At 43.9% G+C, this 20995-nt stretch overlaps 1 protein-coding gene across 3 annotated transcripts in view; it reads left to right on the forward strand.

Moving 5' to 3' along the window:
• Positions 1 to 20995, forward strand: part of LOC137524840 (potassium voltage-gated channel subfamily H member 8-like) — a 795600-nt gene that overhangs the window by 754463 nt on the left and 20142 nt on the right. For all 3 annotated transcript variants that reach the window (XM_068245232.1, XM_068245233.1, XM_068245234.1), the window contains exon 13: positions 12437 to 12543. In XM_068245232.1, the coding sequence (XP_068101333.1) occupies positions 12437 to 12543 (107 nt within the window). The remainder of the gene's footprint in view (positions 1 to 12436; positions 12544 to 20995) is intronic.

Raw genomic sequence — 20995 nt, forward strand, 5'->3', positions numbered from 1 at the left:
AGGCGAACTTAAACATTTTGAAAAATTTCTACTGGCTGGAAAAATGATATTTAACATATTTCAAGAGACCTCCTCCCTCCACTCTCCAACCCAACCCTTCTGCCTATTCCCTCCTACCGGAGGGAGGAGGGTCTCATCTGCCAGGGAATTACAGTATTTCAAAAGCCAGCTTACATACTGTGGCTGGGAATTGAACCCAGGTCTCAGTGTATGGTAGGTAACTAACATATCCCTTATACCACCAACACTACTAGCTGAAGCTAGCCTAGCATGTACCATTTATGCTCAATCCAAGAGAAAAATTAGACAAGACAAATAACATTTATATCACACTTTTCTCCTGGCGGACTCAAAGCGCCAGAGCTGCAGCCACTAGGGCAAACTCTATAGGCAGTAGCAGGAAGACTTGCCTAAGGTCTCCTACTGAATAGGTGCTGGCTTACTGAACAGACAGAGTAGAGATTTGAACTCTGGTCTCCTGTGTCAGAGGCAGAGCCCTTAACCATTACACCATCCAGCCACTGCTTAAGGATTTGTAGCCAGGCATGGTCTTGCCTTTTGTGTTCAACAGTTGTCAAGAGAAAAATTAGACAAGACAAATAACATTTATATCGTGCTTTTCTCCTGGCGGACTCAAAGCGCCAGAGCTGCAGCCACTAGGGCACGCTCTATAGGCAGTGTTAGGAAGACTTGCCTAAGGTCTCCTACTGAATAGGTGCTGGCTTACGGAACAGACAGAGCCGAGATTTGAACTCTGGTCTCCTGTGTCAGAGGCAGAGCCCTTAACCATTACACCATCCAGCCACTGCTTAAGGATTTGTAGCCAGGCATGGCCTTGCCTTTTGTGTTCAACAGTTGTCAAGAGAAAAATTAGACAAGACAAATAACATTTATATCACGTTTTTTTCCTGGCGGACTCAAAGCGCCAAAGCTGCAGCCACTAGGGCACACTCTATAGGCAGTAGCAGTGTTAGGAAGACTTGCCTAAGGTCTCCTACTGAATAGGTGCTGGCTTACTGAACAGACAGAGCTGAGATTCGAACCCTGGTCTCCTGTGTCAGAGGCAGAGCCCTTAACCACTACACCATCCAGCCACTGCTTAAGGGTTTATAGCCAGGCACGGCCTTGCCTTTTGTGTTCAACAGTTGTCCAAAGAGAACCCCAGATAGCCAGGTAGATTCATCTCTCTTTCTCTCTCTCTCTCTCTCTCTTTCTCTCCAGTAGGGATGGTCACCGCTTTCCGCAGAATTGTATTTTTGAGCATGAATGGATTGAGCATAAATGGTACATGCTAGGCTGGCTTCAGCATGTAGTGTTGGTGGTACAGTGCCACCAACACTACATTGGTGGCATTTATGCTCAAAAATACAATTCCGCGGAAAGAGGTGACCGTCCCTATTAGAGAGAGAGAGAGAGATGAATCTACCTGGCTATCTGGGGTTCTCTTTGGATAACTGTTGAACACAAAAGACAAGGCCATGCCTGGCTACAAATCCTTAAGGAGTGGCTGGATGGTGTAATGGTTAAGGACTCTGCCTCTAACACAGGAGACCAGGGTTTGAATCTCGGCTCTGTCTGTTCAGTAAGCCAGCACCTATTCAGTAGGAGACCTTAGGCAAGTCTTCCTAACACTGCTACTGCCTATAGAGCGTGGCCTAGTGGCTGCAGCTCTGGCGCTTTGAGTCTGCCAGGAGAAAAGTGTTACATAGTTATTTTGGTTTAAAAAAGACATACGTCCATCGAGTTCAACCAGTACAAAGTACAACTCCAGCCTGCTCCCTCACATATCCCTGTTGATCCAGAGGAAGGCAAAAAAACCCTTACAAGGCATGGTCCAATTAGCCCCAAAAGGGAAAAATTCCTTCCTGACTCTAAATGGCAATCAGATAAAATCCCTGGATGGTAATTAGGCATTACCTAGTAATTGTAGCCATGGATGTCTTTCAACACAAGGAAAGCATCTAAGCCTTCTTTAAATGCAGGCATAGAGTTTGCCATAACGACTTCCTGTAGCAATGCATTCCACATCTTAATCACTCTTACTGTAAAGAACCCTTTCCTAAATAAATGGCCAAAACGTTTTTCCTCCATGCGCAGATCATGTCCTCTAGTCCTTTGAGAAGGCCTAGGGACAAAAAGCTCATCTGCCAAGCTATTATATTGCCCTCTGATGTATTTATACATGTTAATTAGATCTCCTCTAAGGCGTCTTTTCTCTAGAGTAAATTAACCCAGTTTATCTAACCTTTCTTGGTAAGCGAGACCTTCCATCCCACGGAGCTAGAAGTTAACCTTGCTTGCGAGGCTACCGGCCGGAGCCCGCATGGGACATCTTTAAAGCTGCAAGATGCGTAAGTGACTGCAGCGTTCCTCACTGTGAGGGGGCAAACTTTCCTAATAACAGAAGAGAGTGAACTATACATATACAAAAAAGACTTGTTTACAATACTCAACTGTACGGATTGTCTAGGAGACCTTCATATGGGGAATAATTTTTTAACAGAGATTCAGGTGGCTCCAAAGTGTGCATGGTAGTGTGTATGCGAATACGAATGGGGCTTATTGTCTAAACTTCTTTATCAGAAGGATAAGAGACATACATAGGAGTCTATAGATGAAAAACTTCTCGAGGATTTATTGAGAAATAGCACATGATTTGTATGATTTTATTCTTTTACTTGAAACAATCGGAAATTTTATACAAAGGTAAATAAACATACAAGTACAAAAGATTTAGATATAAGCGCTGTTCTCTTTTTTCTTTTACATTGTCAACATTTGGTGGGGGCCAAGGGGACACCCCACACCTTGAGAACTAAGCAGCTGATAGGTGGGAGGATAGGGAAAAAGAGTGGCGCCTTAACTTCTTCTCTTTGGCTTTCCCACGTATCAATTTTGTTGCTCGTCTCTGCACCTGCTCTAAAACTGCAATATCTTTTTTGTAAAGTGGTGCCCAGAACTGAATTCCATATTCCAGATGTGGCCTTACTAGAGAGTTAAACAGGGCCAATATTATGCTAGCATCTCGAGTTTTTATCTCCCTTTTAATGCACCTCAAAATGTTGTTAGCTTTAGCTGCAGCGGCTTGGCATTGAGTACAATTATTTAACTTGTTGTTGATGAGTACTCCTAAGTCCTTCTCCAAGTTTGATGTCCGCAACTGTATCCCATTTATTTTGTATGGTGCTAGACCGTTGGTACGACTAAAATGCATGACTTTACATTTTTTAACATTGAATTTCATCTGCCATTTATGTGCCCATATAGCCATCCTATCCAGATCCTGTTGCAATATGACACTATCTTCCTGAGAGTTTATGATTCTGCACAATTTTGTATCATCTGCAAAAATAGCAACATTGATCACTACTGCATCTACTAGGTCATTAATAAATAAATTGAAGGGCACTGGACCCAGTACAGACCCCTGTGGGACCCCACTGCTAACAGTCTCCCATTTTGAGTACGATCCATTGACCACAACTCTTTGTTTTCTGTCCATTAGCCAGTTCCCTATCCATGCACACAGACTCTTCCCCAGTCCTTGCATCCTCAACTTTTGCACCAGACTTTTGTGGGGAACAGTGTCGAAGGCCTTTGCAAAGTCCAAGTATATCACATCTACAGCATTCCCAATATCCATATTAGCATTCACTACCTCATAAAAGCTGAGCATGTTAGACAAACAGGACCTGTCTTTAGTAAACCCATGTTGATGCTGAGAAATAAGATTATTTTCTACTATGAAGTCATGTATAGTATCTCTTAGTAACCCCTCAAATAGTTTGCATACAACTGTGTGAGAATCCGCTCAGCTGCCTGCGCAGGCAGGCAGCCTTTTGACCATTGTTTAGGTTTGCTTGCTGCAGGACTTTGGAAAGGAGACCTTCAGTCAGTTGTGCAGCTTGTGTTGCTGAGGGATTTGCATACATTAGTCATGCAAATCCGTTACCTGCCTTCTTTTGATGACTGGCACTATAAAAGCATTCTGCTCCCAGAATGCTTTGCTGGAATTTCCCTTCCATGGTCTGTTCCTGATGGACACTGCTGGAGTGTCAGCCATTGCTATCTAGTATAGTTAATTCCTGGGGGTTGCTTTAGGCTCCCCTTCTAGTCCAGTCAGGTTGTATTATCTGTTTTGCCTGTTCTGTCTGTCTTGTGTTTGGATCGTACAAGCCCTAGCGTTAGCGGCTGTGGATCCTTCTGATTGAGTCTGGAGTGTAGGTTGGAACAGCGGTTGTTTCTGCCTACCTCATCTGTTCTGTCTGCCGTGTGTTTGGATCGCACTCGCCCTAGCGCTAGTGCTGGGGATCCTTCTGTTCTGTCTCCTGGGATCGCGCTAGCCACTTTTCGCTAGCGCTGGGGATCCTTCTGTTCTGCTACTCTGTCTCCTGGGATCGCGCTAGCTACTTTTCGCTAGCGCTGGGGATTCTTCTGTTCTGTCTTCTGGGATCGCGCTAGCTACTTTTCGCTAGCGCTGGGGATCCTTCTGTTCTGTCTTCTGGGATCGCGCTAGCCACTTTTCGCTAGCGCTGGGGATCCTTCTGTTCTGCTACTCTGTACCTGGATCGCGCTAGCCACTTTTCGCTAGTGCTGTGGATCCTATCTCTTGCTTGTCCCTGTTTTCGTGTGTCTGTCTTGTCTGATTCGAAACGCTTGCTGTAGGCTCGGTGAGGTAACCGTTAAGCAAGCACTCGCGTCCTCTGTTTCATGTTTGTCTGTTAATGGTTAGTTAGGCGTGCTTGTCTCTATTGTGCTTATCACGTGGAGACCGCGCATAACCGCGTGCACTGTTGCGAATGAGTGCGGTGTTCGCAGTTAGCTAGCGTTTGTTATTTTCCGTATCTCCTTATTGTATTATTTGCTGTGCCTTGCTACTCTCGTGCTCCGCCTTGCTGTAACCTTGTGTCACGTCTGGCGATCGCACCTCTCGCGATCGCGTTCCTGCTTCTTATCTGCTGTGGTGTGTGCACAGTCGCGGGTTGGCGACTAATTTTATGCACACACACACAATCTGTCTCTGTGCTCACTCTCAATCGCTTCTCTTGCGATTGCGTTTCTTCCCTTCGTACAATTTCTGTCTGGCGTGTGTGGTAGGGCAGAGGAGCTGTTCCTCTGCACTCCACAGCTCCACCTGCCGACAGGAATTTCCCTCTGCAGGTGCATAGCACCTAGCCTGGGTGTCCTCAATTATACGCTTGTGGAGGAAATCCGCCGCGTCAGCGCACGTCTGGTGCGCTGACCACGGAGACGATTCCGCAATCGTTACAAACTGATGTTAAGCTTACAGGTCTATAATTTCCTGGATCTGATTTTTTGCCCTTCTTAAATAATGGGAAAACGTGGGCTGTACGCCAATCCACTGGGACTCTGCCAGTTGAAAGAGAGTCACAAAAGATAAGATAAAGCGGTTTATCTATAACTAAACTTAATTCCCTTAGGACCCGAGGATGCATGCCATCCGGGCCAGGTGCCTTTTCTATTTTTAATTTATTTAGCCTTGCCTTCACTTCTTCCTGCGTTAAGTATTTAATATTACAGTTAGAAGATTGAGACTCTTCTGCCTCTGCAATTTGCAACAGTGCTGTTTCCTTTGTGAAGACAGAAGCAAAGGAGCAAATGTTATTTGTCTTGTCTAATCTTTCTTTTGGATTGAGCATAAATGGTACATGCTAGGCTAGTTTCAGCTAGTAGTGTTGGTGGTATAATGGATATGTTAGTTACCTACCATACACTGAGTCCTGGGTTCGATCCCCAGCCACGGTATGTAAGCTGGCTTTTGAAATACTGTAATTCCCTGACAGATGAGACCCTCCTCCCTCCAGTAGGAGGGAGGAGGGAATAGTTAGAAGGGTGGAGGGGTAAGCCTATAAGAGGCTAATTAAACTCTTCCTAGCAGAGTGTGTGTAGCAGCTGTCCCTTAACTAATTAGTGTAGACAGACGAGTGAGTCAAATGGCACAAGGGCCTTGCCTTTTATAAGGGGGGTGGGGCTCCAGGAGTGAGGCAAGTCTGATTGGCAACAATGTGCCTGCTGACTGTGATATAGAGGGTCAAAGTTCTGCTCAATAGAGCATTATGGGGCGAATCGAACTTCTGTGAAAGTTCGCCTTTGGCAGGCGAACGCAAACCACTGAAGTTCGCCGGGAACCGTTCGCCGGCGAACCGTTCGGGACATCTCTTGTTGCCATTTAGGTCCCCCCGCTGAAGCCATGAAGCTACATGACAAAGTTAGTGGCATGTGGCACCGTAACCAAAGCTGCTTAACCCCCCACTAAAGCCATATTCCACAGCTGAAGTAAGCACCAGCACCCAATTTACCTGTTTACCACAAAATAACTCAGTACTCGTAAGCGTGATTCTTAGATGGCAAATTACACATTCTTCCTCTGGAAGAACTCCACTCCAATAGGGGTGGGAATGACCTTGCAGCTACAGGAAAGTGCTGGGTGTAAAGGAAAAGGTATTTTTTGTTATTTATTGTGCCAAAGGAGCATGCTGATTTCATCAACCTAAAAAAAAGAGGAATCATCAGAAAGATGGTGATGGCTACTGACAGTCTATAGAGTCGCTAGACTCACCCACCCAGAGTGCATCCCACCTTCAGGTAGTCTAGATCCTAGCTTGTGATACCACCTACACATTACTGTTAAGTGGTTAATTAACTCTACAAGGGTTCTTGCAGATCTATGGGCAAACCAAATATGTTGATAATATGTTGTGCTGCCTCTATTCCCTTCAAAACTTTAATAGTCTAAATGCACATACACACCTGTGACTGAGGTTGCCCGTAGGGGATCAGAACCCGATCCATCAGGTGACATCTATGTGCCAACACTGTACAGACACAAAGTCAACTGTATAGCTAACAATGTGTTCTGTTTCTATGCGGGGGAGGGGGCGTAAAGCTGACGGAGCGGCGCATGTGAGACGTCACATAGCCCCTAGTGGCAGCACAAAGGAATCAGCTGTTGCTCGGGTAAGTTGATCTGCCTGGTGGATTGCTTTCAGGTCAGCAGTCGAGAGCTACTTTACACGCAACATATTATGGCCTGAGGAGGTTGTTATTGGCCCACCTCAGTTGGCTTTAATCAAGAGTGTGTATGGAGCTTAAAATTGGGGTCCTGAAAGAAAAAATCCTCTGGGAACAGGAAGTGACTTCACTTCCCAATGTTACTTACAGGAGTTAATCTGCTTGGTTGCAAGAATGTGATTGACAACAGAAGGGTAGGCAATCTCATATATGTGATTTATGCTTCATATGTTTTAAAATCTAACAGCCGGATGAAATAAAGCTGCTTTTATGCTTTGAACTTTGCAAGTGCCAGCCTGCTTTCTCGTGTCTACATGAAGAATGTGATTGTTACAGCTATGGAGGACACAGGAGTATCAGAGCATATTACTGCTATACTGCTTCCCACAGCTTTGTAGGGTAATTAAACCCCGAACACTATGGGTATAGTGCAGGTATAAATAGGGCAGAGATCGGGCATGTGGAGTACAAGGTTAGGGAAACATAAGAAGCAACCACAAGGTTGAAAAGGGGTATTTTCACTGTATTATTGCCTTATCTGTATATGATGTGCAAATTTGGACAGAGGCGCCAGGCAGGTTAAAATGATCTAAAAACAACTAAAAAGGAGGAGTACAGGTGGACTTACCTCCTAAAATAATGGACAATCGAGATTGTTTAAATCGCAAATAATTTATTTTGGCACTCTGCAACGCGTTTCGCAGGTATAACCCGCTTCATCAGGCAAGGAGTGCAAGCTCAAAAAGGTCCAATAGTGGCAATGCACCTCTATTGGCGCAGTGTATAGTCCACCTTGGGTGGAGGGGACTGTCCCCTTCTTTCTATCTACAGAGAACGACTTCTTAAACCTGAGTGGGGTCAGGTTCTAATGCTCCCCACCTGCATTTCAAGTGGTTGCCTATGTGGTAACCCGTGTTTGTGAGTATATCCACATCTGTTAATCATTTCGCCAACAATTGTTAGACTTACTGCACTATATTGGGCTCTCGGTTTTTCTTTTTGTTTCAAGTGTTATCTGTATATGAGGATGGACCTTTTTCCATTTTGGTCCATCCTAGTACTAAATCCTAGCAAATCAATTAAAAATATTTCTTAATTTTTAGATTGTGACACATGCCCATTAAAAGTTCATCCCTTTTCCTATGATGTTTGAAAATATTCATATGAAAATAAATAGGAGTATGGATGTGTTATTAACTTGTTATTGTGCTAAGAGTGGGTGATCCCCTTCCCATGGAGCATCCATTCACAGCTTGTTTGACATGGAAAGGTTTTTTTTTAAATAAGATGCCAGCCAGTTTTAATGACCCACTTCATGATTTAGATTACCTTTCATATTGCTATTATTGGCTCTGAATTTGGGTCACTAGGCACATAAATAAAATGATATGACGTCAATCTAAGCCTATATTAAGATCTACACCAAGCTTTATTGGGATGGAAATATAAACGTGTTAACTCTTTTAAAGTTGGAACAACCTATTTTACTGTTTTCTATCAGTGTTTGACTTTTTTACCTAATTGTATCTGTTGGATAGTGAATTCCCAGGAATTAGGTAAGTGTACCATTGCCGTCTAAAAATAAAAGGTATTTGCAAGTTGCCACTTTCAGTTTATCTAAAAAAGATTTATCCTTCGTTTAAAGTGCAGTTAAAGACTTGAGACCTAAAGAACTTAATAGGAAAATGAGAATGTATTTAGCCTTGGTGTCGATAAAACTGTGTAATAGATTTTAGTTATTACATAGTTATCTAGGCTGAAAAAAAGACATAAGTCCATCGAGTTCCGGATCAGTGAATAATGGCGCACAGAATCAGAACCAGAATAATTTATTTCGCCAAGTACAATGGGGGTAGTACCCGGAATTATTTTTGGCACATTCAGGGTCGGTGATGGTACGGTAATAGCAGAATCATAGACATACAAAGGTCGTTTCAGAGATATACAAGCAGTCATCATATTACACGATTTACAGGTTGAGCATTACACAAAACTTAAGCTAGATGGGTCCGTCTGAGTGCTATGTCGAGCGGAGCTGCCTGCTACACTCTGTGCGGCGCTCAACTGCTCTGCAATAATTCCAAAATAAGTAAATAAGACTGGGACATGGAAAACACACGTCCCGGATACGGTGTCCTTGGCGTCCTCCTCTCCTTTCTATATGTAAGTTTGATTTACAGCCACTTTTCATTGCACTCTTGGGCATCTCCCATATGTGGAACAGTTTGCTTTTTGCACATTGTCTATCCGGGACGTGTGTTTTCCATGTCCCAGTCTTATTTACTTATTTTGGAATTATTTTCAAGGTGCACCTTATATAGGTTCTATTGTTCCCTCTACAACTTTTGAGGGTCCTTTTGTGTATCTACTTACCAATATATATTTATACAATTTTGAGTGTGAGGACATTCATATTGATTGTTGTTATTTTCATTATAATATTTAATTATTAATGTACACCGCTGCTATCACCTTGTGGTGATTTTTATCATTGCTTTTATTGTGTTAGTTTTTCATCAATAAAGAATTTGTAATTTGAATATATTTGGAGTGGTCTGGTGCTGTATATTGGGTACTTTTCTCCTTTGTTGTCCATGTTGTTATGCATTACCCAATTAGCACATTCCGCCCTCACTATTTCAAATGGTATTCTTAGGATGGTGCTTATCCTTATGGTTGCTTAAATGTTATTGCGCACAGTAACATTATTTATCAATAACTAACCTACATAAGCCAAACTGCAGACGTTATTTAACTGCAAAACGGTGAATGGTTTTAATTTAACACTGTCAAGGTTAGGGTTAGGCACCACCAGGGGAGATTTAGGGTTAGGCACCACCAGGGAGGTCTTAGGGTTAGGCACCACCAGGGAGGTGCTTAGGGTTAGGCACCACCAGGGGGGTGGTTAGGGTTAGGCACCACTAGGGGGGTGGTTAGGGTTAGGCACCACTAGGGGGGGGGTTAGGGTTAGGCACCACCAGGGGGGTGGTTAGGGTTAGGCACCACCAGGGGGGTTTTAGGGGTTAGGGATAGGTACAGAGAGGGTTCTGTGTGTTAACGGTAATCTTCAATAAAATTATCAGAGCTAAATAATGATAAGGCTTTAACGTTAATTAGCGACAAGCAACAAACGGATTAGCAGCAACACCGTGCGCCATTATTCGCAGGCGCCATTTTCAGATGGATGCTCGAGGTCAACCAGAAAATAAAGTACAACAGAAACCTGCAACCTCACATATCCCTGTTAATCCAGAGGAAAGCAAAAAAACCTCTTACAATTAACCCCAAAATGGGAAAAAAATTAATTTACAACTCCAGTTGGCAATCAGATAAAATCTGTGGATCAACACCACCGGTAATTATCCGGTAATGTAACACATCTAAGGCCCCTTTAAACACATATAACATTTGCCAAAGGAACTCATTGGAGTGTGGGAGGGGCTACAGTGGACCAAAAAGCCCCCTTACTAAAATGCTAAGGAAAACAAAAGTTTGCTTTCTTAAAACAGAAAGAATTTGCGATAATTCAGGTTGGCGTGAGCTTGAGATGTCTCCCAGTGCATCACTGCTGAATATATGCAAATTAACCATTGTTGCCCTTAGAAGCTAAACACACCTCCAGATCTGCTGGAATGCAATGATGTGTCAGCTTGTTATTTGTACAGAGCCATAATAATCCAACATGCATACAGACTGTTTCGGATTGGTTGATCTTCATCAGTGCATGGCATGGATTAATTTGGCTCTATGGAGTAGGACTTGAAACACCCAGAGGTACAGACTAACCAGCAAGCTCCTGATGTACCAGAACTCATTGGAGTGTGTGACGGACTACAATGGTCCAAAAAGCCCCCTTACTAAAATGCTATGGACAACAAAAGTTTGCTTTCTTAAAACAGAAATTTGACACATCATTGCATACCATTACCAGCAGATCTGGAGGTGTGTTTAGCTTCTAAGGACAACAATGGTTGATTTGCATATATTCAGCAGTGATGCACTAGAAGACATCTCAGAGCTCACTCCAACCTCAATTATCGCAAATACTTTCTGTATGTCTAATGCGCAGTATGTCTGTGAGTATACAGTGTGATTCTGCCCAAGGTGTAAGAGGAAGCCTGGTAGGTATGTTGGGTAATCCAAATCTGTACCAAAATAATTGAAACCTCTTTACGTTATTTTCATTCATTGCATGATTCTCTTTCAATCTTTCTTCTTATCTTTTGTTTTTCCAAAAATCACGAAAAACAATAATGAAAGCAACAATAAAAACACAATTAGGCCGGTTCACGCTTGCGTTGGAGTGGCAAATGGCTCAGTGAAAAGGGATCTGGTCACAGGTCCGTTTTCACTCGGTTGCTACTCCATCTTCACTCTGCTGCTTACGTTCCATTTTCCCATATCTCCCCCAGACCCCCACCCCCAAAGTGTATTTTTCTATTTAGACTAGTGTCACTAGTGTGAAGAAACGTTCCATTTTCTCATTGCCCCCAATGCAGTACTTCAGTTTTCATTCTGCTGGGTTTATCGGTCCGGAAAAATTGGTGCTGCAGGAAACTTGTTCAGCGGATCATGCGGAACGGATGTATTTGAATGGATCCAAAGGTTAACATTGGATACATTTACATTTGTTAGGATCCGTTCCGTTCCAATCTGGGAACTGAACTTTTTTAACACTAGTATGACCCGGGCCTTAAAGATTTTATGTTTAGTAGCAAGCTATAATGCAGGCATTGCCTGATGAAGCCTACTCTTTTAGCCGGGCCTTTAGCACTTTGTGCAGCTGATGTTTGCTTAAAGAACAACTATCAAAGAAACTGTTTTTATGTAAATCCCACATACCTATAGAGCTTTTAGCCAGCAACACTAGAATGCTTTTCAGAGGTCTTTCAGCACAGCCTGTGTGAAAAAATGCTGTGTTTACCCAGCTGTTTGTAACAACTTTGTGTCAGCATCGGGAGGAGGCAGAGAGTGAGACACAGGAACACACAGGAGCACACAGAGCTGCTGCAGCTAATTATTATTTACACACATTTGAAGCTGTATTTCTGCTTCCTATCATTCTGAACACATTATACTCACATTGTTACTGCTAGTGAAGATTGTTTCTGTATGCTGGATGTGCTGGACACAGTACTCCATAGTAATGCACACTGTGAAACCTGTTCTATGTAACTGTCATATTTTCTTCACATAAATTATGAAACGATGAAAAAAAGCCTTTGTATTGCTATTTGCTAGTAATTACTGGAAATATATGTTGCATTTAGAATTTCAGTTACCTTTGATAGTTGTTCTTTAATAAAAGAAAAATAATAATGTTTTATCCATTATCACTGACTCTGTACTATATTTCAGGAGATGCGTGTGAAAACATTATCTTACTGGTTGTCCATTATTGCAGGTTTGTGGATGGCATTGAGACAGAATGCAGCTCACCCACCACTCAGACATTTGACTTCAGTACCAGGCTTCTAAGCCAGGAAAACTCACCCAGATGCTCTAATTCAGGTAAGATAAATGAATTGTATGCTTCCTCATGTAATAGGCAAAAAAACAAAAACAATTCCAATACGTTTATAGAAACATTGATGGAGCCAGATGGAGCATTGATGGAGCCAAACAGGAATAATGCCTGGGAAAACAACTGATATAATTGCTAGAAGAATATTTACCATTTAGAAATATCATATGATAGCTCAGATGGTAGAGGAATGTATTTTCTTAATGTGGAACTTGCTTTCAATGCTTGAAATGGTAATATTTGTGGACTATGTTGGAAAAAATGAGCTTTAGGCCCTTCCACACTACGTCTGCTGATTTGCAGAATAATTCTGCATGCCAACTAACTGCCCATACAATTCTAAGGGGCTGTTCACACTTTTATTCTGTAACTGAAAGCCTATGTCCAGTCTCCATTGCAGTTCACACTCATTATATTGTTCATGTGTAATGCAATACACACAGTGTGATTCAAGCCTTAAAGACAAATCTCATGGGTCCACATAATTTACAAAGAACACAATAAATCCGTCAGAACTGGCTCAGGTGTATCAGACTCCTTTCCTTTGTTTGGATATGCTATAATGCTAGACGTGGGTGCAGACTTTCCCAAGCTCTGTGTGCATTAATATTGTAATAATAATGTAATCCCAAATATATAATCCATTAGAAATATGTCAGGATCAAAAAGGCTTACTCTATCTTTAATACGGAAATGTAACCTCACCAAAATAAAAGTAAAACCTATATTGCCATACATTTTAGAAACTGCCCAGTCTAGATGACTAAATCCACTTTGCTCAACTAAGTACCTATGTGTACTAGTGAGTAGGCCCATCTGTGGATAAGTGCCCCCCCCCCCACACACACACACACACACACTGTGTGCCCATACACTCCCATGCAGAGCCTGCATTGGAAATGTGGACCTTCTGCAGAAGATGAATGTATCCATAATTACTTCTCCAGGCTTAGGCAACAGTTATCCTGTCTCCGATGCTGTCATTTGCCTGAAGTGAAGCCCTGGAGTTCTTGCAAGAAGCTCAAAGCTGCAGGAAAGAAGCAAGGTCTACTACTGGGGCCAGAAGAAATAACTATGGATACAGGGACACTTCTGGAGTGAACTCTTTAGGGGGCCATACACTTAACCACTTGGAGACCTAGCCTTTACCCCCCCTTAAGGACCAGCGCTGTTTTTTCAGATCTGTGCTGGGTGGGCTCTACAGCCCCCAGCACAGATCAAATGACAGGCAGAGCGACCAGACTGCCCCCCTTTTTTCCCCACTAGGGGGATGATGTGCTGGGGGGGGTCTGATCGCTCCTGCATGCTGTGGGTGGTGGTGGGGGGGGGGGCACCTCAAAGCCCCCTCCACCACAGGATTCCCCCTCTCCCTCTCCTCCCTCCCTTCCCCGAGAGATCGGAGGCTGCACAGGAACAGATCTGTCCTGTGCAGCCTCTAACAGGCTCCCCGCTGTCATGTGACAGCGATCCCCGGCCGCTGATTGGCCGGGGATCGCTGATCTACTACAACGCTGCTACTGTAGCAGCGTTGTAAAAATGTAAACAAAGCGGATTATTTCCGCTTGTGTTTACATTTAGCCTGCGAGCCGTGATCGGCGGCCCGCAGGCTATTCACGGAGCCCCCCGCCGTGAAATGACAGGAAACAGCCTTCCTGATTAATTAGCCTGCAGCCGGCGACGCAGATCTGCGTCGCTGGTCCTGCAGCTGCCACTTTGCCGACGCGCGGTATGAGTGCGCGGTCGGCAAGTGGTTAAAGTGGTCTGAAACTCAGCATTCCTCCTTTGCTCTAAAAGATTTCTTACAGCTTTAAACCTACTAGCACAAACAAAAACTGTAGCAGAACAGCATTCAAACAGTTAAACACAGCACTTTGTTCTGCCATGGAAATCCCCTTCAGCTTAGGATCCGATCTGAAGTGGAGATAACCTAATCTTTTGTTTGCATTCCTCATTTGTTACATTGTGTGTAACAACTGAAAAGGAGCTCGCTGTGCTTCTGTTTCAATATTTTTATTGAGTTTTCAAAAATAGATATATACAACAATGGTCATGGACCAATATAGTAAGAAGACATTGCTCAAGTATAGTAGAGTCTTTCAATTAAAAATAAAAGCCTCGTTAGATTAGCCCTAGGCAACTCATCCAACAATAACGTAATATGTTACAGCAAGGCACAGCTTAACCCACTTGCCCTGTCTTCTTATACTGTTTGGAGGGCAGATGCCCTAAAAATTAAGATAGGAGGTAGAAAATAGAAGAAAAGAGTGAAAATAAAAGTGAGGAAAGAAGAAAGGGAGAAGGAGGGGAAAACTGGGGGAGAGGGGAAGGGGGGGGGGGGGGAAAGGGGAATGGTGTTGGGGGCCCACAGACTCCATCCTGGAGACTAACATTAGCTTATGGCTCAGGAGGTGAGAATGAGCGCATGCCATGGTTCCGAGATTTTGTTGAATTTATCTACCTTGTCCTCAAGGATCGCAGCCATCCTTTCCTGAGTCATAAAAGACGTCACCCTGCTCTTGACTTCCTCAAATGAGGCGAATTGAGTTCTCCAGGCCCTGGCTATACTTTGTTTAGCTGCGACTATAACAAAGTGGGCCAGCACTTGCTGGGATCTATTCAGGGAGGCAATCTCAAAATGTAACAGGGCTATCCAGGGGTCCCTAAAAATTGAGACCTTGAAAAGCTGGCTCAGCAACCTAAAAACTTTGGTCCAGAATCTCCCTAACATAGGGCAGGACCAGAAGGTATGTAGCATGTCCCCAGAAGCGCCACAGCCGCAGAAGCAGAGACCGGAAGTGTTACCCGCCACATGCCTCAACCTGGCGGGAACCCAGTACCATCTGAGGGCTACCTTGTATGCACACTCTACTATTGCCAGATTTATAGACAGTCTCGAGTAGGTCTTCCAGGCCTCCCTCCAATAGTCTATTGTTTTAGTTTTCCCCAGGTCAGATTCCCATCTGGACACAAACGGATGTGAAAAAGATGCATGAGGTTCGTTGAGGATATTATAGAGAGTGGAGATGGCCCCTTTCCCGAAAGGGTCTTTTATACAAAAATGTTCGAAACCAGAGAGGACAAATGGAAAGTTTGTTTGTGGTGGAATGAGACTCTGGAGCCAATGTCTTATTTGCATGTAACGCAAACGCTCAGAAGGAGGGATTTGATATTTATCAAGCAATTTTTCCCAGGTAAGGATACCGGAACCATCAATTAGGTTGTATATGCATCCAGGCCATGGTCTCTCCACCATTTGAAACTTAAAGGATTGTCCCTTCCAGGAACAAACATAGGGTTATTAATAAAGGACATCAGGGGTAGTGTGGGAGATATCAGGCCTTTAGAGTACCTGATGTCGTCCCATGTCCTTAAGCAATGATTGAGGACCTTACTCATGTAAGGCCTTGAGGTCCAGATGGGAGTCTGAACCGACTGAGGTGCAGAGTATGAAATGTCAAAATAGGTCCAAAGGGGCATCCTGTCACCCTTGTAGAGGTCTACCAGGTGTACTAATTGTGCAGCTTGGTAATATCGTGATAGATTGGGAACACTCAGGCCGCCTTTATCTTTACTAGTGTAAAGGGTGGACTTGGGAACCCTAGATCGTGTGTTACCCCATATGAATTTGAGCAGTTTGCTCTGCAGCATTCTGAGAAAGTGAGGGGGAACCTTGATTGGGAGTAATCTAAAATAGTATAAAATCTTTGGCAGCAGGGTCATTTTTATAGCATTATTCCTCCCTAGCCAGGAGAGATTATAAGCAGACCATTGTGTCAATTGCTGAGACACCATTTTCGCTAGCGGATAGTAATTTTGAGCAAATAAGGACTCATAAGAGTTGGTTAAATTGATTCCCAGGTAATCTATGTAGTGTGAGGACCACTGAAAGGAGTACTGCGACTTCAAGAAGGCTAGGGTGTCTGTCGGCAAAGTTATACTTAGGGCTTTAGACTTGGCAGGGTTAATTGTTAAATCAGAGGCCTGGGAAAATTTAGAAAGCAGTGACAGCAGCTCAGGGATGGAGGAAGCAGGCTCTGAGATGAATAGAAGTAAATCATCAGCAAATATACAGGATCTTCTCAAAAAATTAGCATATTGTGATAAAGTTCATTATTTTCTGTAATGTACTGATAAACATTAGACTTTCATATATTTTAGATTCATTACACACAACTGAAGTGGTTCAAAGCCTTTTATTGTTATAATATTGATGATTTTGGCATACAGCTCATGAAAACCCAAAATTCCTATCTCAAAAAATTAGCATATCACGAAAAGGTTCTCTAAACGAGCTATTAACCTAATCATCTGAATCAACTAATTAACTCTAAACACCTGCAAAAGATTCCTGAGGCTTTTAAAACTCCCAGCCTGGTTCATTACTCAAAACCGCAATCATAAGTAAGACTGCCGACCTGACTGCTGTCCAGAAGGCCATCATTGACACCCTCAAGCAAGAGGGTAAGACACAGAAAGAAATTTCTGAACGAATAGGCTGTTCCCAGAGTGCTGTATCAAGGCACCTCAGTGGGAAGTCTGTGGGAAGGAAAAAGTGTGGCAGAAAACGCTGCACAACGAGAAGAGGTGACCGGACCCTGAGGAAGATTGGGGAGAAGGATCGATTCCAGACCTTGGGGGACCTGCGAAAGCAGTGGACTGAGTCTGGAGTAGAAACATCCAGAGCCACCGTGTACAGGTGTGTGCAGGAAATGGGCTACAGATGCCACATTCCCCAGATCAAGCCACTTTTGAACCAGAAACAGCGGCAGAAGCGCCTGACCTGGGCTACAGAGAAGCAGCACTGGACTGTTGCTCAGTGGTCCAAAGTACTTTTTTCGGATGAAAGCAACATTTGCACATCATTCGGTAATCAAGATGCCAGAGTCTGGAGGAAGACTGGGGAGAGGGAAATGCCAAAATGCCTGAAGTCCGGTGTCAAGTACAGGTCAGGCGCTTCTGCCGCTGTTTCTGGTTCAAAAGTGGCTTTACCTGGGGAATGCGGCACCTGTAGCCCATTTCCTGTACATGCCTGTACACGGTGGATCTGGATGTTTCTACTCCAGACTCAGTCCACTGCTTCCACAGGTCCCCCAAGGGATGGAATCGGTCCATCTCTCCAATCTTCCTCAGGGTCCGGTTACCTCTTCTCGTTGTGCAGCGTTTTCTGCCACACTTTTTCCTTCCCACAGACTTCCCACTGTGGTGCTTTGATACAGCACTCTGGGAACAGCCTATTCGTTCAGAAATTTCTTTCTGTGTCTTACCCTCTTGCTTGAGGGTGTCAATGATGGCCTTCTGGACAGCAGTCAGGTCGGCAGTCTTACCCATGATTGCGGTTTTGAGTAATGAACCAGGCTGGGAGTTTTTAAAAGCCTCAGGAATCTTTTGCAGGTGTTTAGAGTTAATTAGTTGATTCAGATGATTAGATTAATAGCTCGTTTAGAGAACCTTTTCATGATATGCTAATTTTTTAAGATAGGAATTTTGGGTTTTCATGAGCTGTATGCCAAAATCATCAATATTAAAACAATAAAAGGCTTTGAACTACTTCAGTTGTGTGTAATGAATCTAAAATATATGAAAGTCTAAAGTTTATCAGTACATTACAGAAAATAATGAACTTTATCACGGTATGCTAATTTTTTGAGAAGATCCTGTATTCGTCTTATGTTGTACTCCTGCTAGTTCCACTCCAGAAATTGCTTCATTTTGCCTGATCGCGATTACTAAAGGTTCCATAGCTATAATGAAAAGAAGTGGTGAAAGAGGACACCCTTGACGCGTCCCTCTGTTAATATAAAGTAAATCAGAGGTATATCCTGCGTATTGTACTCTTGCTGAAAGCCTAGAGTATAACACTCTGATCCAGGTTGAAAAAGATTCTCCAAATCCCCACCTTTCCAAAACCTTAAACAGGTAGGCCCAAGAGACCGTATCAAAGGCCTTGTAGATATCCAGGGCCAGACACAACCCAGGAATCCTTCTGGATCACATCAATTCGATGACTTGCATTGCTCGCAGAGTGGCATGTGAAGCCTGGCGGCCCGGAACAAAACCAACCTGGTCCTTGTGTATTATTGAAGCCGGGAATAGGTTGATCCGGGCAGCCAGGATCTTTCCTAACAGTTTAAAGTCTACGTTTATTAAAGAAATAGGCCTAAATTGGTGAGAATCTAGGGGCTCTTTCTCTATTTTAGGAATCATGGCAATATTTGCATGTAAGGAGTCTACATGAGGATAAACCCCCCTTCTCATCTCGTTAAACGCAGACGCCAGAAAGGGGGACAGCTCCGTTTGGAACTTTTTGTAGAAAAGGTTTGAGTACCCATCTGGACCGGGGGTTTTGGAACTTTTTAGTAACTTAATTGCCAATAGGACCTCTTCCCCTGAAATATCCTTATTAAGATTTTCTACTAGTTCTGCTGAAATAGGAGGTAAGTTAATTGCCTCCAAAAAGGACTCTATAGATTGACTTGTTTGGGATTCAGGACGACTATAAAGAGTGCTCAAAACTTCCTGGAAGGTATTTACCACTTTATGGGGATTGCAGTATACTTGCCCATTAGACAAACGGACAGACAGTGTGGGCGGTTTGTAAGATCTATTCTTAAGCCTGTTTGCTAGAAGAGTATGCGACTTATTTGCACACCTGTAGTATTTATTATTTTGCCACCTTAGGGACTTTTCAGCCACCCCTGTCAGGAGAGAGTCTAATTTGACACGGAGGGTATCACGGGCTATCAAGGTGTGTTTTTCCAGTTCATTTCAGCTTGCTCTAGATCATTGGTGAGATCAGTAATTAGGCTAGCACGTTGCTTCTTCTTGAACGATGCAAAACTTATAATGCGACCACGCAGTGATACTTTAAGAGCTTCCCAAAAGGTTATAGAGGATTGGACCGAGCCAGCATTTTCATCAACATATTCTTCAAGGTAGGAACGAACTTTTCACAGAGTCTCAGGATCAGACAGAAGGGAATCATTTATTCTCCAGTTGAAGGATGTCTTTTTAGGATTTAATGAAGAAAGACTGACTTTTAATGGGCTGTGATCGGACCAAGTTACACTAAGAATCTTCGCAGAGCAGACATTTGGAAGGAAATGTTGCTTCAAGAAGAAATGATCAATTCTGCAAAAACTATCATGCGGCTGTGAACAGGGCCGGATTTAGGCCAAGGCCACCTAGGCCATGGCCTAGGGCACCACAGGAGGAAGGGCACCAAAGCAGCAGGCTAAACTGGTGCAGCATTTGCAAGCTTGCAAATGCTGCAGTGCAGGGAGATCAGGCAAGTGCCTGACCTCGGTACTCTGCTGCCATCGGCCTGTGCAGCAGCCACCTTGCTCTCTGTGCATGCTTGCATTGTGGCAGGCAGCTATGGACTTGGGCAGCATTGGAGAGGGAAAGGAAGAGGAAGCTTCTGCACTGGAGATGCGCGGAGAAATGAGTGACACTGATGGCTGCTGCAGTGTGAAGGCGAGCTGGCTACCTATACTGAAAAGGGGGGTGGGAAAAGGAGGGATTAAGGGAGTCATCTGGCTACCTATACTGGAGAGAAAGGGGGAGGAGTCATCTGACTACATATACTAGAAGGGAAAGGGGGAGGAGTCCTTTGGCTACCTATACTAGAGGGAAGGGAAGGGGTCATCTGGCTACCTATACTGGAGGGAAAGGTTGGAGGAGTCATCTGACTATCTATACTGGGGGGGGGGGTCATTAGGCTACCTATACTAGAGGGAAGGGGTTATCTCGCTACCTACACTGAGGGGGGGGGGGGGCTGGTGACAGTGGCCTAGGGCGGTAAAGAGTACAAATCCGGCCCTGGCTGTGAATGAAACATAAAGTCATTTGTGGTTGGGTGTAATTCTCTCCACGTGTCGATTAGACCCTGGGATTTAAACAAAGTGGCTATTACTGTGGGGCGGGGGGATCCAGGGCTTTGAGAAGGGGAAGGAGTGCTCGTGGGACGGGATCTGTCTAGGGTGTTACTCAAGACCGCGTTAGTGTCCCCACACAGAATCAGGACCCCCACACTGTGATCATCAACAACCTGGATCAAGTGTGATAAGAACCTATCCTGAAATCGATTAGGGGCGTAGTAGGACACCACAGTAAGGGCGGTGTCATACAACGTCCCCGTTAGCAAAAGATATCTCCCTGTGGGATCTGCCAACTGCTTAGTGCATTTAAAGGGAAGGCCACGCCTGAAGGCTATGGTAACCCCCCTCACTTTCTCGCATGCTTTTGAATGGAAGACCATAGGGTAGTAATAACTTAAATAGGATGGACAGGAGTAGCCCGAAAACCTGGTTTCCTGCAAACAAATTATGTCCGCTTTACATGATTTATAATATTTAAATGCTTTTGAGCGCTTCTGGGGAGAATTAACCACTTGCCGACCGCGCACTCATACCGCGCGTCGGCAAAGTGGCAGCTGCAGGA

The sequence above is a fragment of the Hyperolius riggenbachi genome, chromosome 7 (assembly GCF_040937935.1).
Source record: "Hyperolius riggenbachi isolate aHypRig1 chromosome 7, aHypRig1.pri, whole genome shotgun sequence".
Lineage (NCBI taxonomy): Eukaryota > Metazoa > Chordata > Amphibia > Anura > Hyperoliidae > Hyperolius > Hyperolius riggenbachi.